Genomic DNA, 16,930 nt, shown 5'->3' with positions numbered 1-16,930 from the left:
AGTATATTTGTCTGTGTGTGTGTGTGTGTATGTGTATACATGTACATGTATCTATGTATATCCATGTACAAACATGCATGTATATATAAAATACAGTTTTTTTAGATATGTCTACTTAGGATTGATTAGTGCTATAATCAGCTTTTCCTTAAAACAAATGGTTCATTATAAAATAAAGTATTTCCCTTATATTATATATATATATTATAGCAAAATGAATAGTTGTTTGCTTTTGACTTATCTTAGGAGATAAATACAGCTGATCATTTTATTTTTTAAGGAAGTTATTAGTCTTTTATTATAATTAGTTTTCTTACTACTCTTGCAAGATGAATGTTAACTTACATTTCTTTACTAGAAATCTACCAATAACCTTATGTAAATAAATGGTTATTTATTTCTGTAGCCCAATATATCTTGTAAGTATTAATTATTTTTAAAACTTCATTTTGTCATGGATGAGTAAAATTCAGAGTTATCAATATTTGAAGAAAAACACAATTCTTTGCGTGTTTATTCCATGTCAGATTACTGAAACTCGCTGAAAACCTTTCACCAGCGCAATGGTCAGATCATATATTTGGAGTAAATTCTCTTTTACTCTGTGGTAAGATCTCTCATCCTCCACACTATTGACATTTTTGGCCCCATAGTTCTTTGCTGTGTGGGGCTGTCCTGTGTGTGGAAGGGTGTTTCGTAGTGTCTTTGGTCTGTACATATCAGATGCCAGTGTTACCTCTCCCTCTCACCCCCCCAGGTTGCGACACCCCAAAATACATATCTTCACTGCCTCCTGTCCCCTGAAAATACATACATTCACTGCCTCCTTTACCCTGAAGATACACACACTCATGGCCTCCTTCCCCTGAAGACACACACATTCACGGCCTCCTGTCCCCTGAAGATACACACACTCACAGCCTCCCGTCCCCTGAAGACACACACACTCACTGCCTCCCGTCCCCTGAAGACACACACATTCACTGCCTCCCGTCCCCCGAAGACACACACATTTACTGCCTCCTGTCCCCTGAAGATACACACAGTCACGGCCTCCTTTCCCTGAGGACACACACAGTCACGGCCTCCTGTCTCTGAGCACACACACACTCACGGCCTCCTTCCCCTGAGGACACACACACTCATGGCCTCCTGTCTCTGAGGACACACACTCACGGCCTCCTCCCCGGAGAGGCAGACTTGCCTTCCCTTGAGAACCTGTGCTCTGTGGGTAGTGCTTCTCAAAACTGTGACCTGTGGACAAGGCGGCATTAACACCACCCAGGAAGTTGTTATACATGTCACTTACCCCAGACCTACTGATGAGAAACACTGGGAAATGGAGTCCACCAATTTGTGCTTTAGCATGCTCTCCAAGTGACTCTGGTGTGTGTTCAAGTGTGAGAACCACTGCTCTTCTAGGAAAGAGTTGCCTTTTATGTGCTCCTACTTGTCATAAGCTGCATTTTGCCTTCACTCTCTCCTTAGAAATAAGGGTGTGAACTAATTGTGAAGTTATGTAGAAAGACATCAAACTAGGTACCTGGGGTAAAGGGAAGGGGACTAATATTTTCAAACATTATGTATTAAATACTATAGTGTGTATGCTTTACTATTTAGTAAAACTGCACATTTGGTGGTATGTGATTGGCTTCTGTCTTCATCCCGCTTGTGAAGCAGGTGGAGGGAAAAATCTTATGTCGTCAAAGGAGGAGATGGAGGAGAGTTAGAGGCTGGGGACAGAAATAGTAGAAAGTTTTAGGAAGATAGAGTTTAGATCTTTGAGTTCCAGTAGTTTCCAAGCCTCATCTCCTTGGACTGAAAGAAGTAAAATCTAACTATAACAGGAATTAGGATGTCTCATTCTGTTAATAACCTCATGATTCAGACCCATGCATGATTTTTACCCAGTCTGTTGCCAGTACCAGATCTCCCTTTTCACCCCCTCGCAGCCTTCTCAGTACATATCTATTCCATATGTTATGTAGCCCATTCTGGGGGACCCGACAGGAATTGCTCTGCCTTCCTGTCCTTCCCCTCAGGCACTTCACATTCATTCTTTATTAATTTCACCTACTTTCTAGTTTTCAAAAAGGTTGCTTTCTGCTCTCCTATTTTTCCTTTTCTACTGATACCTCTTTCTGTAAATCCCATTTTAGCGGTTTCAAATCAAAGTGGATATAAATGCACGTGTTTAATCCACCACATTTATCAGAAAGTCCTCCAAGCTTCTCACAATGTGGTATTGCATCTGTTGGCTTCCTTGAGCCAACAATTCAAGTAAATGAAGAAAGGGACTATTTTGAATGACCAACTTAGCAATTTGAGGGAGGCTACATTGAGCAGAGAGAAGGTGCTGGTCAGGGATGGACAAAGCTTGACTTTTATTAATAATGTTCAGTCTGTTCTCTAATGCTACAGAAATACTCCAGAGGCAAATGAAGGGTGGAAAACTTGTGTAAAAACTCCTGGCCTTCATTTGTTTGGTGCTAGTTACTTGAAACTGGGGTCTCCCTGGTGGCTCAGATGGTAAAGAATTTGCCTACAATGCGGGAGACCTGGGTTTGATCCCTCCGTTGGGAACATTCTCTGGAGGAGGGCATGGCAACCCACTCCAGCATTCTTGCCTGGAGAATCCCCATGGACAGAAGGGCCTGGCAGACTACAGTCCATGGGGTCGTAAAGAGTCGGACACGACTGAGTGACTAAGCACACACGCACACTTACAACTTAGCAAGGAGTTAATTCTGCTTCATTACAGTAATTATAGTGAGGGGACCACAGTCGAATAAAAGATAGAAGGTATTACTAGTGCTAAAAAAAAAAAAACCCTGGCAAAATATTCAAGAAGACTGACAGAGGTACCTATATTAAAGTGATGATTCTGTAGAGGGTGAAACCCCAAGCACCAGCTTAGAAGAAAGTTCATTCATGTTTTGATTTAATGTTCTGTTTTTCAGAGACATTACCTTGTAACACATCCAGTATTGCACTTAGTTTATAACTTTTATTAGAAAGAAGACAAGTAAACCTAATTGATGGTATATTGAGGAAAATAAAGCTTAGGATATTTCTTTTTTTTTAATTAATTTTTATAGTGAGGGATAGTTGCTTTACAGAATTGTATTGTTTTCTGTCAAACCTCAGCATGAATCAGCCATGGTTACACATATATCCCCTCCCTTTTGAACCTCTCCCGTCTCCCTCCCCATCCCACCCCTCTAGGTTGATACAGAGCCCCTATTTGAGTTTCCTGACCCACACAGCAAATTCCTGTTGGCTCTCTATTTTACATATGGTGATGTGAGTTTCCATATTACTCTTTGCATACATCCCACCCTCTCCTCCCTTCTCCCCATGTCTATAAGTCTTTTCTCTATGTCTGTTTCTCCGTTGTCACCCTGTAAATAAATTCTTCAGTACCCTTTTCTAGATTCCATATATGTGCTTAGAATACAATACTTATCTTTCACTTTCTGACTTACTTCACTCTGTATAACAGGTTCTAGGTTCATCCACCTCATCAGAACTGACTCAAAAGTGTTCCTTTTTATGGCTGAATAATATTCCATTGTGTATATGTACCACAACTTATTTATCCATTCATCTGTCAAAGGACATCTACATTGCTTCCATGTTCTAGCCATTGTAAATAGTGCTGCAATGAACAGTGGCTTCAGATTACATTACAAAGCTACAGTCATCAAGACAGTATGGTATTGGCATAAAAGCAGAAATATAGACCAGTGGAACAAGATAGAAAGCCATGCACCTGTGGGTACCTTATTTTTGACAAAGGAGGCAAGAATATACAATGGCGCAGAGATAGCCTCTTCAATAAATGGTGCTGAGAAAACTGGACAGCTCCATGTAAAAGAATGAAATTAGAGCACTTGCTAACACCATACAAGAAAATAAACTCAAAATGGATTAAAGACCTAAATGTAAGATCAGAAACCATAAAACTGTCAGAGGAAAACATAGGCAGGACACTCGACATAAATCAAAGCAAGATCCTCAATGACCCACCTCCTAGAGTAACGAAAATAAAAACAAAAGTAAACAAGTGGGACCTAATTAAACTTAAAAGCTTTTGCACAGCAAAGGAAACTATAAGCAAGGGAAAAGACAGCCCTCAGGATGGGAGAAAGTAATAGCAAATGAAACAACTGACAAAGGATTAATTTCCAGAATATTTCAAGCAGCTCAAGCAACTCAATACTAGGATATTTCTTTGTGTTTATAAAGAAGTGTATCGGTATCTGGTATTCACTGAAACACAGCAGTCATTAATTCTCAGGAAAGTCTCAATTTTTAAAATAAGTAGGTTAAATTGTATTTATAGAATTATAGAAAATTGAAGCTGAAGAGGTACTTCTAAAAGGATTATCACTTCTAAGCCCACTGGTTTCAAAACATGAAGTTCTAAAGTTCTGGGTTTCTTTGGGGGACCATGTACAAGTATAGGTTACTACGTAAGCATTCTGTTTACATGTTCTGTTTATATGCCTTCTGTTTATATCATGACAGCCCTGATTTATTTCTTTTATATATTGTACTTCTGGATGATTGTGTTTTAGAAAGGGCTTCATCTTTGTAAATACCATTTGAATCAGCTACTTTTTTTAAAGGTCGCCAGTGATCTTTCTTCCTTACCAAATCAAGTTCATCTTCAGCATTTTTCTTGCTGGATTATCTAGTGGTAGTCTGTACCTTCCTTACAGTACTCTGACGTGGCTTCTGAAACATCACACACCCCTCATTCCTTTCAGTCTCATGCAGTTTCTTCTCCATCTCACTCAAGGTCTCCGTCTTCTACTAGTTATCAGAGTTCGGAGTTTCTAAAAGGCTCTGTACGCTGGACCTTCATTTTTTCTCAAGCTCCACTCTCTCCCTGGAAGTCTGATTCGCACCCATGGCTCGATTATCTCTCATAAGCCTGTGACTCAGTTTTTATTTCTGTTAAAGCTCCAGATTTGTTTATCTAATTGCCTACCCTGGTATCACCTTTTCAGTTTCTCAAAAACACCATAAATCCAACGTACCTTACAGCTGAACTCCATCTCTATTCCCCAAACAACAAACCAACATACAGACTACACAATGATCTTTTCCTGACATTTCCTCTCTCAGTTGCTTAAATGCAGTTACTTGAGTGAGAAATCTAGATGCCATCTTGACACCTTCCACTCTTTTATCCATCTGATCCATCTCCAAGTCTTGCTTTCGCTCCTAAATCTCTCTTAAATTATTCCCTTTTCTCTTCATTACCACCACCACACTCCAGTCCCACTTGTCATTCATTGCCTTTTGCCTAGACCACTGCAGCAGCATCCCAACTGGTCCTGCAGCCTCCACTTTATCATCCTCCTGTCTTCATCATACTGCATTCAGAGTGATCTTCTTCCTGTATCTCTAGCAATTTTTCCCTTGCTTTTATGTTAAAGACCATACCTAGATTTGAAGCCAGCTTACTCTCTTATCACACGCTGCCTTTTTGTTTCCCTCTGTGTTTTGCTGATGTGAAAATAACTGATATTTTTATTTAAAGGTGACAATTACATTACTTTATTCATCAACAGTGTTTTAAATAAATTGAAGTATGTTATATATTTGCTAAAATATTTAAATATTTTGAGAAAAATGGGTATTTTCTCCAAAGAAAAAATTGACTATTTTAATATAAACCTCTATTCTTTCTAAATGTTAAGGCTCAAACTTTGATCATGCTGAGGTGATGATTTTTAAACAGAAGTATCTTCAAATTGAATTTTCCATCTGGTTATAGTCTACACCATAAACCAAATAGGTTCTATTAGACTCTTACATATAAGGTTTTCAGTTTTATGATTTCACTGACATTTTGAATTGCTAATCTTTTGCAGTTTGTCACCTAAAAATGAATATTTTAAGGTGGCCATTTGGCATTTTAATATGCTATAGGTAGTAGATCTTTTACTTGACAGATATTAGATCTTTCAAGTTAATTTACAAAGTTGATAATGCTTATTTGTTTAAAGCTTTTGCAAGAGAATTTTAATAATTTATGTAGCATAGTAAATTTTTATTTGTAGTAGTAACTGATTAATTAATAACTGTTTAAAAATTGTATTTGATTTTACTTTTGTCATCTGGAGACACATTTCTAGATAAGAATTTTTGTGCCATTAATAATCCCTCACTATGAAATAAAAACAGGATTATATGCAGTCAATTGCAAAATAGACATGCTAGTAAAAACTTAAAATCTTTTCTTTGATTATAAAAGACTTTTTCTTGTTTTGCTGCCAGCTATATTGTGATTAGTAAACCATATAATTGTTTCTATGTTGAATCTAGAGTATTTATTCTCAAGCAGTAGTGATAGAATTGTTTGTTTTTTGTGTTTTCATCACTATCTTGATTTTATGTGTGGTGGGTCAGTTTGATTTTATGTTTCTCACATTAATCAGTTTGCATGTAAATTGAGTCAGCTTTGATTTTAAAGATTGCTTTCTTGTGAAATATTAATGTTTTTATTAAATCTTTACTACTGCCAGGTATATTGAATGTTATGGATAGATTGTAAAATGAAAATTGGAATTAGTTTAATGTCTTGTCTTGAAGTACATGACGAATTAGAGTGGTTTTCCTCTGTAGCAGAGATGATGTTACCATGGTGAGAGCTTCTGTTGCCATGACATTTGCTTGCATATTTTGATAGGTCTTCAATTGAAGAAGGGCTCTGTTTCCTGGCAGACTGGAAAAGTGTCATTCTATCCTTTCCCCCAATATATTATTTTTTATTGAAAAATATATAATTTCCAGAGAATTATAATGGTGAACTGCCAAGGAAGAAAATGCACGTTAGTATTTTTAATTTTTTTTTTTTCTTTTTCAACTTTTGGAACACAGCAAAATATTCTTAGCTTGCTTTTTGTTTAAGGAGGAAAAAAAGCATATTATTGTTTTAGCTTTCTTAATAAATAAAACATTTGCTCTTCCATTGAATTTTGTTGACAAAATAAACAGCTAAAGGTAAATAATTTGTAATCAGCCTCTGCTAGATATAGATATTACTGTATAGTAATATTACTGTACAACATAAAAACACTGCTAATGATATATTGGTAGCAGAGAAAAGGAGAAGTAAACATAAATAAGGACTTCACAAAAATGAATAAGTGAATTCCAAGAGGGTAACTATATAAAGTGCAAAATCAATTTTCATATAAATGATACATATTAAACACAATGATTTAGGGATAGTTCTTTTTAAAAAATAATTTATGTTTAACTTTTAAGTATTAATGGTAGATATTTTTAAAATTATGTTCTACAGTGATATATTTTTAATTTTAACCAGATAATACACTTTAACATGCAATAAGAAAAATATGGAGAAGAAAGTCTCCTTCTCACTCTCCTCCCCTCCCTCAGTTATCTTCTGTTGTGTTTAACTTATCTTCACAGTTTTTTTTATGTATTTATAAGTAAATATAAATTTGTTAATACATTTTTATTCCCACTCCACTTTTCAAGGAAGGTAGCACATTATTTTGCACTTTGCTTTTCAGAATTTGTCCAGCCATATATTTTAATGTATATTTTGTCAGTGATGTAATTTGAGCATCTTGGGATGTATTGGAATCAGCAGAAGGATAGGACTTGTTACTGACACCCCCATCCCTTATGCTTATGGCAGTTCAGACTTTTAGGAGGAAATACTTAAAAACATAACATTTTGTCAATTTAGAATAAATTTTCCTTTCATCGTCAAAGTTCACTGAGAACTTCAGTGGGGCTTTTTGCTAGTAAACTGGTTAGATTTATAAAAGTGCAAATTGAAGTATACTATAATGAGTACATCTTTACACCAGCTGTTTCTTCTGCAACAAACTGTTCTCTTCCTTTCTGTATTACTCCCATTCAGCCTTTGAATATCAAATTAGGTGTGGCTTCCTTGGGGAAGCCTGCCTGACTTGGTGAGCCTGTCTCTCCCCTGTGTTCTTACAGTGCTCTTCCTCATATCAGTACTAGGAGCAGAGATAATTGTTTTAATGATATGCAGCACAAATTAGCAAAAAAGAAGGGTAACGTACTGGATGAATAAAGTGACTAGGCTGCAGATATTACTCGTATCTAGAGTTTGGTCCCCTGTCAGTGGATGACTTTTATTCGGATTTGTGTCCACCAGAGAAGAGGAGAAACACTGCGAGAATCTGCTGACTTACCAGATCGCAGTAGTCTTGGTTATTATAGCAGAATTAATCCTGAGAAATTTTTGTAATATGTTGGCTCTTGTGTTTAATCGATTAGGTGACTACTGTATTGCTGAGTAAGAAGTAATAAAAAAGGATAAAGGCAGGGTTTCTGCCCTTAAAGGGCTGACACTGTATGAAGAAAGTTGGCCCAGCAGCAAGGTGAGGGACGTGCAAACTGATGGAGTGGCAGACGCACTGTGGCGGGTCCAGGGAGTAGGGGCAAGGTGCACTGGGAGATGGGCCTGTGCTGCAGATGGGACAGGCTTCTTGGTTCACCGGTGCCTGAGTGGGAGAGGGGAGGGAAGTGCTTTAGGTGCTGAAGTTCACTTTGTTGTCTGAGTGCCCTCTTCCCAGTAGCCAGGGCATTGCCAGTTGTTTGTCCCGCCTACTCACCACTCCACGCAAAAGAGGCTAAAAGTAATTAGAAAACAACTGACTTAAAATTGGTTCCTTTTGAAACAGTTTTATATCATGAAACCTTCCAACCCAGTCTTCCATTATTTGCTTTTGGACAGATTTTATATATATAATTTTTTTTTTAAATAATGGAAAGGTTTCTGTGATTTGGGCATTTTTTTTTACAAAGTTGGACTATTCTGGTTATCAGTTTCCTTATCTGTAAAACAAAGGGAGTTTGCTGCATGCATATTAAAAAAACAAGAAGCAAGAAGAAATTAATTAGACTTGTGAATCAGATAGTAAAAATAGGAATATGAATGTATTTTGAGTAATTTTTCCACCCTGAATAATCCAAGACACTGCGTGAATTCTCTAATATTAAATTTAACCCTCAAATCACAGCTTTACTTTCCATAAGGTAAAAAACTTTTATAAGTAAACGAGAAATGTCAACAAACTTTTGAAAATGCAGTTCTCTTCTTTCCTTGCTTGTATGATAGCTCTCCCTACTGGTTGCTACCAACTTTGTGACTTTTTAGAAATGAAATGCCAAGTGGTTGTCTTGAGTGATTTTTTTTTTTTAGGTGATGGACTCTTCCCTCTATATCAATAAGAACAGCCTATAGTACCAAGCTAATTTAGTCTCAGAAAACTTAAGCAAACTTCCCCTCAACTCAGGTATATTTGTGGTCTCATTGCCTAGAACTTCCTTGTAACCTTATTATTCTTCAAAATTCAGTTCATGCACTTTTCTTACTCAAGAAAACTTCCTTTACCCCCGCCCCCTGATTTTGGTGTTTCTCTGTTCTTACTCAGCAGCTTTATTTATATTCATTTGAGCACCTCTGTAATGCTCTTGGAGTTTATATTAAAAGTCTCACTGTGGTTGAACTCAGTTCCTTGAGAGAATTTGTATCTTGCCCATCTAGTAAGGTACTGGGTGCATAGTAGGTAGTTAGTGTTAAGGATTTTTCTTCCATACAGGGTATTTATGTGTCTTATTTTGCAAAACAGGTATTTATTATTTGCATGTCAGTGAAACTTGGGCAAAGGATATAACCAAGTTGCTAAATCTAGAACTGTTTTGCTTTTCTGTCCAGTAGAATTACCAAAGAGGATTTTTTCTGCTTCTTTTAAAACTAAATGCTAGAACAACAACAAAAATAAAACTAATATATGGCAAGTTCAGGGCTCTTTCTTAGCTTCAGTGTAGGGCCTGGAATATGTGTTATGATAAAGAAACTGCTCACATTTAAACTGCTCACATTTAATGAGTGGAATGAGTAGCATGGACTGCAAGGTATTTAAGGTGTCTTTGGTCTACATACGCTGTCGTTAGACCAGCAAAATGCTATTATTACATTTTTCTAAGGGGGAGAGATGAAGCCCAGACTTGGAATTTACTTAAAATCATGAAGTTAGTAGAGGTAAAGAAGAACCAGATGTCTTGTCCTCTATGTTGTTATTACTGCTGGCTTCCTTTAGGTCAGAGTTTCTCAACTTTGGTACAGTTGATGTTTTGGGTTGGATAGTTCTTTGTTGTGGGCAGCTGCTCTGTGCATTGCAGGACGTTTGGAAACATCCCTGCCTCTGCCCACTAGATGGCAGGAGCTCACCCTTTCCTCCCCAGCGTGATAACGGAACTTGCAGGCGTTGCCAGACCTCTGGGGGTAAGACCTCTCCCTGAGAACCGCTGCTGCACACAGCAGGTGTGTCACCTGTGCCTCCGTTTTGTCTTCCTCTCTGTCTGAGTTTTAGAGGATTTCTTTGGCACGTGGCCATCCTCTGCCTCTAAGCCAAGATCTGCTCTTATTTGGTAAATACTTGCCAAACATCTTACTTGTTTGCCTGACATTTGCTTTCATTACTTTTTTTTTTTTAAAAGACAATAGTGGACATCTTGGGTAATACTGATAATTGCTTTCAGATACAATCTGTGTAATTTTTTATTTGACAATTCACCTGGTAAAATCAGATTTGTTTCTATAAAACTAAGTATTATGTGTATCAGTTTCAGGTTAGGTGCATGAAACTGGGTGCTCAGGGCTGGTGCACTGGGATGACCCAGAGGAATGGGATGGGGAGGGAACTGGGAGGGGGGTTCAGGATGGGGAACACATGTACACTCATGGCTGATTCATGTCAATGTATGGCAAAAACCACTACAATATTGTAAAGTAATTAGCCTCCAATTAAAATAAATAATTTTTTAAAAAAATGAAAAAATAAATATACCTTTGATAATTATTTTAATCTAGATGCATGCTGGTGAATTTAATGAAATTAAAATGCATTATGCCCTAATTACACATGGTAAAATGTAGCTTGGAAGAATGTTTTTGTACCTTTGTTTATATTCAGCAAGATTCTGTATTTCAAGTTTGATAACTCACAAATATTTATTTTTAAAAGTCTTAAATCCCTGTATTATGTAATATCTTTTCCCTTATTATTTTGAGGAACTTGAAAGAAGGATGTTTTAATGGTTATTGATATACATAATCTTTTATGAATAGTGATTTGTCATTTCATAATCTAAAATATTCTGTTTAAACATAAATATAAATATGTACTTGTGCTAAGTTGTTTCAGTCGTGTCTGTCTCTTTGTGACCCCATGGATTGTAGCCCACCCAGGCTCCTCTGTCCATGGAATTCTCCAGGCAAGAAGACTCGAGTGGGTAGCCATTCCTTTCTCCAGGGGTTCTTCCCAACCCAGGGATCGAACCTGGGTCTCCTGCATTGCAAGCAGATTCTTTACTGTCTGAGCCGCCAGGGAAGCCCACATTTAAAAATACTTGAGACTAATGTTTTAAAATAAGTTAAAAATGTTTCACTTTATTATTTTTATTATTTATCAACTATTGAGCATTTTATTAATTGTTTTGCAGGCATATGATTAGACATGATTTTGCTGAAGTAGAATTTATGTTCTAATAGAAATTTAAATATGTCTTATTCATGGAAATTGTTTTGCTTTTGCATTTATTTTCAATAATTGAGAACTGCAATGTTTTAAAAATATAGTTTTCTAAAAATTTTTATCAGGCATTTCATTAACTTTCATAAAACTGCTTTGAAATTCTCAGTCATGTCAAATCTAGTATTTCAGATTAACATAAATGGTTTGGTATAGAGTCAGATGAGGAATGGCTAACACTTCTGAACTATTGCTTTGTAACAATGGATAAGTTAGTATATCTATTCTCCATTTGATGGTTTCCAGAGAGAAAAATGTAAAGGATCCTTAGTATCTATTTTACAATTAGCATTATGTTAAAATTATTTTTAGAATTAGTTATTAGTTACCCATTATAAAATATTTTGGGAGTTTCCAGGTGGTGCTAATGGTAAGGAATCTGCCTGCCAGTGCAGGACACATAATAAGACACAGGTTTGATTCCTGGGTCAGGAAGATCTCCTGGAGAAGGAAATGGCAACCAGTGTTCTTGCCTGGAGAATCCCATGGACAAAGAAGCCTGGTGGGCTACAATTCATAGGGTTGCAAAGATTTGGACATGACTGAAGTGACTTAGCAAGCAAGAATATTGGCTGTACAATCCTAGCTTTAACATTTCCTAGATTTAAGAACTTAGATTGGTATTGGTTTCTAAGTGTTCTCATACTAGTCATATGAATAGATAAGGAACAGAAGTAAATGATGGTTGGTTTGTAAGTATGACATTCCCTTGGCAGAGGTTGTAAGTGGGGTTGGTGTGGGATGCTGACACTCCTTTCTGCCCCTCAACCCTTTTTTACCTTTCACCACTATAGGGGACTACTCTTACTACTAAAAGGTCTCTAATGTTTCTGTCAGATAGACTTTATTAGAAAACAGGCTAAATTTTTAAAATTATTTTCATTCATGGAATCATAACTGGAAAATTTAGTGATTTTAACATTTATAAAAATATTTATATTCAGTAAGTATAGAGAGATTTATCTGTGATCATCCTGAAGGATATGTGTTACTTGAATGAGCCTCAGGGCAAATAAATGAATGAAAACCCTCCACTGAAATGTTATATATTTGATTTTATATTTGTTCAGGTTTAAATACAAGACTTAGGAAAATAGCGTGTATTATGTTACTACAGAGAAAATATTTTTCTATCAACTCCAGTGATTGTCTTTCTTTAGCAAAACTTGATACACTAAATTTGTCATTATATGGACTTCTTTTCAAATAAGTGATCCTGTGACTAGGGTTTTTGCATGTTTTAAATTTCTAAAAATCTGTTAGAATGCAGTTGACTTGTATTTCTAAAAATTAGTAGTGATAACACTTAGCAGTTTTTCCTTCCTATTTTTCTCATAATATGGCCTCACTGAATTGACATACTTTCCTCTCCTTCAGGGGAGTCTATATTTTTCTACCCGAGTGTTTTGCTCATATTTACTTTCTGCTGTAAGTCTGTGTTAGTGAGTATTGCTCATTATTTGAAGCTCACAGTGTTCATTCCTCTTTAAGCACATAACTACCCAAGTAAAATATTTTTTCTTTTTGCTGTGTTCCTAGAATACATTTAAAACATTTTTCCCCCATTCTGTAGTCTCTTTAATTACATAGGTAGTATTGTTCAACCATTTCCACAACTTTTTTACATCACTGCAAACAGAAGTTTTATAACCATTAAGCAATAACTCTCCTTCTGCCCAATCCATCCATCCCTCCTCCCCTGCTGCCTCCATCCACTACTCCTGGTGCCTCAGATCTACTTCCTGTCCCTGTGAATTTGCCTACTGTGGGTATTTCTTTTTTTTTTTTTTTTTAATTGGAGGCTAATTACTTTACAATATTGTAGTGGTTTTTGCCATACATTGACATGAATCAGCCATGGGTGTACATGTGTTCCCCATCCTGACCCTTCCTCCCACCTCCTTCCTCATCGCATCCCTCAGGGTCATCCCAGTGCACCAGCCCTGAGCGCCCTGTCTCATGCATTGAGCCTGGACTGGTGATCTGTTTCACATATGACAATATACATGTTTCAGTGCTATTCCCTCAAATCATCCCACCCTCGCCTTCTCCCACAGAGTCCAAAAGTCTGTTCTTTACATCTGTGTCTCTTTCACTGTCATGCATATAGGGTTATTGTTACCATCTTTCTAAATTCTGTTTATATGCGTTAGTATACTGTATTAGTGTTTTTCTTTCTGACTTCACTCTGTATAATGGGCTCCAGTTTCATCCACCTCATTAGAACGGATTCAAATGCATTCTTTTTAATAGCTGAGTAATATTCCATTGTGTATATGTACCACAGCTTTCTTATCCATTTGTCTGCCAGTGGACATCTAAGTTACTTCCATGTCCTGGCTATTGTAAGCAGTGCTGTAGTAAACATTGGGGTACACGTGTCTCTTTCAGTTCTGGTTTCCTCGGTTTGTATGCCCAGCAGTGGGATTGCTGGATCATGTGGCAGTTCTGTTTCCAGTTTTTTTAAGGAATCTCCACACTGTTCACACAGTGGCTATACCAGTTTGCATCCCCACCAAAGGTGTAACCTTTCCTTTACACGCTCTCCAGCATTTACTGTTTGTAGACTTTTTGATGGCGGCCATTCTGAGCAGCCTGAGATGATACCTTATTGTGGTTTTGATTTTCATTTCTCTAATAATGAGTGATGTTGACCATCTTTTCATGTGTTTATTAGCCATCTATATGTCTTCTTTGGAGAGATGTCTTAGAAAAGTATAACCTTCCGAAACTGAACCAGGAAGAAACAGAAAATCTTAACAGACCCATCACAAGCATGGAAATTGAAGCTGTAATAAAAAATCTTCCAACAAACAAAAGCCCAGGACCAGATGGCTTCATAGGTGAATTTTACCAAAAATTTAGAGAAGAGCTAACACTTGTCTTACTAAAACTCTTCCAGAAAATTGCAAAGGAAGGTAAACTCCAAAATTCATTCTGTGAGGCCACCATCACCCTAATACCAAGACCAGACAAAGATGCCACAAAAAAAGAAAACTATAGGCCAGTATCACTGATGAACATAGATGCTCAACAAAATCCTCAACAAAATTCTAGCAAACAGAATCCAACAACATATTAAAAAGATCATACATCATGACCAAGTGGGCTTTATTCCAGGGATGCAAGGATTCTTTAATATTTGCAAATCATTGTGATACACCATATTAACAAATTGAAAGATAAAAGCCATAGGATTATCTCAGTTGATGCAGAGAAAGCCTTTGACAAAATTCAATACCCATTTATGATTAAAAAAAAACAACCTCTCCAGAAAGCATAGAAGGAACATACCTCAACACAATAAAAGCCATGTAGACAAACTGATAGCAAATATTATCCTCCATGGTGAAAAATAGAAACCATTTCCTCTAAAATCAGGAACAAGACAAGGGTGCCCACTCTGACCACTATATTTCAACATGTTTTTGGAAATCCTAGGCACAGCAATCAGAGAAGAAAAAGAAATAAAAGGAATCCAGATTGGAAAAGAAGAAGTAAAACTCTCACTGTTTGCAGATTACGTGATCCTCTACATAGAAAACCCTAAGGATACCACCAGAAAATTACTAGAGCTAATCAATGAATGTAGTGAAGTTGCAGGATATAAAATTAATACACAGAAATCCCTTGCGTTCCTATACACTAACAGTGAAAAAACAAGAGGAAGTAATCCCATTCACCATTGCAATGAAAAGAATAAAATACTTAGGAATAAATCTACTTCAAGAAATAAAAGACCTATATATAGAAAACTATAAAACACTGACGAAAGAAATCAAAGATGACACAAATAGATGGTGAAATATACCATGTTCATGGATCAGAAAAATCAATATAGTGAAAATGAGTATACAGCCCAAAGCCATCAATAGATTCACTGCAATCCCTATGAAGCTACCAGTGGTATTTTTCACAGAGCTAGAAAAAATAATTTCACAATTTGTATGGGAACCCCACAAACCTTGAATAGCCAAAGCAATCTTAAGAAAGAAGAATGGAACTGGAGGTATCAACCTGCCTGACTTCAGGTTATACTACAAATCAACAGTTATCAAGGCAGTATGGTACTGGCACAGAGACAGAAATACAAATCAGTGGAACAAAATAGAAAGCCCAGAGATAAATCCGTGCACCTATGGACACCTTATCTTTGACAAAGTAGGCAAAAATATGCAATGGAGAAAAGACAACCTCTTTAACAAGTGGTGCTGGGGAAACTGGTCAACCACTTGTAAAAGAATGAAACTAGAACACTTTCTAACACCATAAGCAGAAGTAAACTCAAATGGATTAAAGATCTAAATGTAAGACCAGTAACTATAAAAACTCTTAGAGAAAAACATAGGCAGAACACTCTCTGACATAAATCACAGCAAGATCCTCTATGACCCACCTGCCAGAGTAATGGAAATAAAAGCAAAAATAAACACATGGGACCTAATTAAATGTAAAAACTTTTGCACAATGAAGGAAACTGTAAGCAAGGTAAAAAGGCAGTCTTCAGAATGGGAGAAAATAATAGCAAGTGAAACAACTGACAAAGAATTAATCTCCAAGATACACAAACAGCTCATGAGGCTCAATACCAGAAAAATGAACAACCCAATCAAAAAGTGGGCCAAAGAACTAAATAGGCACAATTATTTTCTAATGATCAAGCTTCCTTTAAGTTGTAGTGAATTGGAGGGAATAACAGGTTTCATTATTTTTTGAAACTTTCACAAACAAGTATCTATGTGTCATTATTTTTCAAAACTTTCACAAACAAGTATCTATGTGTTTTGGCAGGGAAGAGAGAAAGGCTATCTGTAAGATGGTGGATATCTAACGAATAGCGTGTGTGCATGCTAAGTCGCTTTAGTCGTGTTTGACTCTTCGTGACCCCGTGGACTTTAGCCTGCCAGGCTCCTCTGTCCATGGAATTCTCCAGGCAAGAATACTGAAGTGGGTTGCCATGCCCTTCTCCAGGGGATCTTCCCATCTAATGCATGAGTGACGATATTTAACTTCACTCATCAGTTGACGATAACAAAGATTATATTAAAAGAAGACGTGATTTTGCTTAATAAAATGTAATTGTTATTATATTTAGTATATCAGATGTATAATGTTTAGCTTATTAACTATTATCCTCATTGTCATTCACTTTAGAAATACAGACCTGGTCGATGTGATGATATTTTGAAATGGAAGCCTCCCAGTCTGAATTCTGTGGATTTTCGCCTAAAAATAACAAGAATGGGAGGAGAAGGGTAAGTATGCACCTTTGATTCCCCATCATTTTTATATATAATAATACTTTTACT

The 16,930-nt window shown here is 36.7% G+C and overlaps 1 protein-coding gene across 2 annotated transcripts in view; it reads left to right on the top strand.

The window, feature by feature from the left end:
- The window catches only part of RNGTT (RNA guanylyltransferase and 5'-phosphatase), a 223,844-nt gene that overhangs the window by 110,872 nt on the left and 96,042 nt on the right, over positions 1-16,930 (top strand). For both annotated transcript variants that reach the window (XM_043438970.1, XM_043438969.1), the window contains one exon: positions 16,776-16,876. In XM_043438970.1, coding sequence (XP_043294905.1) covers positions 16,776-16,876 — 101 coding nt within the window. The remainder of the gene's footprint in view (positions 1-16,775; positions 16,877-16,930) is intronic.

Source organism: Cervus canadensis, chromosome 20 (assembly GCF_019320065.1).
Source record: "Cervus canadensis isolate Bull #8, Minnesota chromosome 20, ASM1932006v1, whole genome shotgun sequence".
NCBI lineage: Eukaryota > Metazoa > Chordata > Mammalia > Artiodactyla > Cervidae > Cervus > Cervus canadensis.
This window is presented reverse-complemented; position numbering and strand designations above follow the sequence as displayed.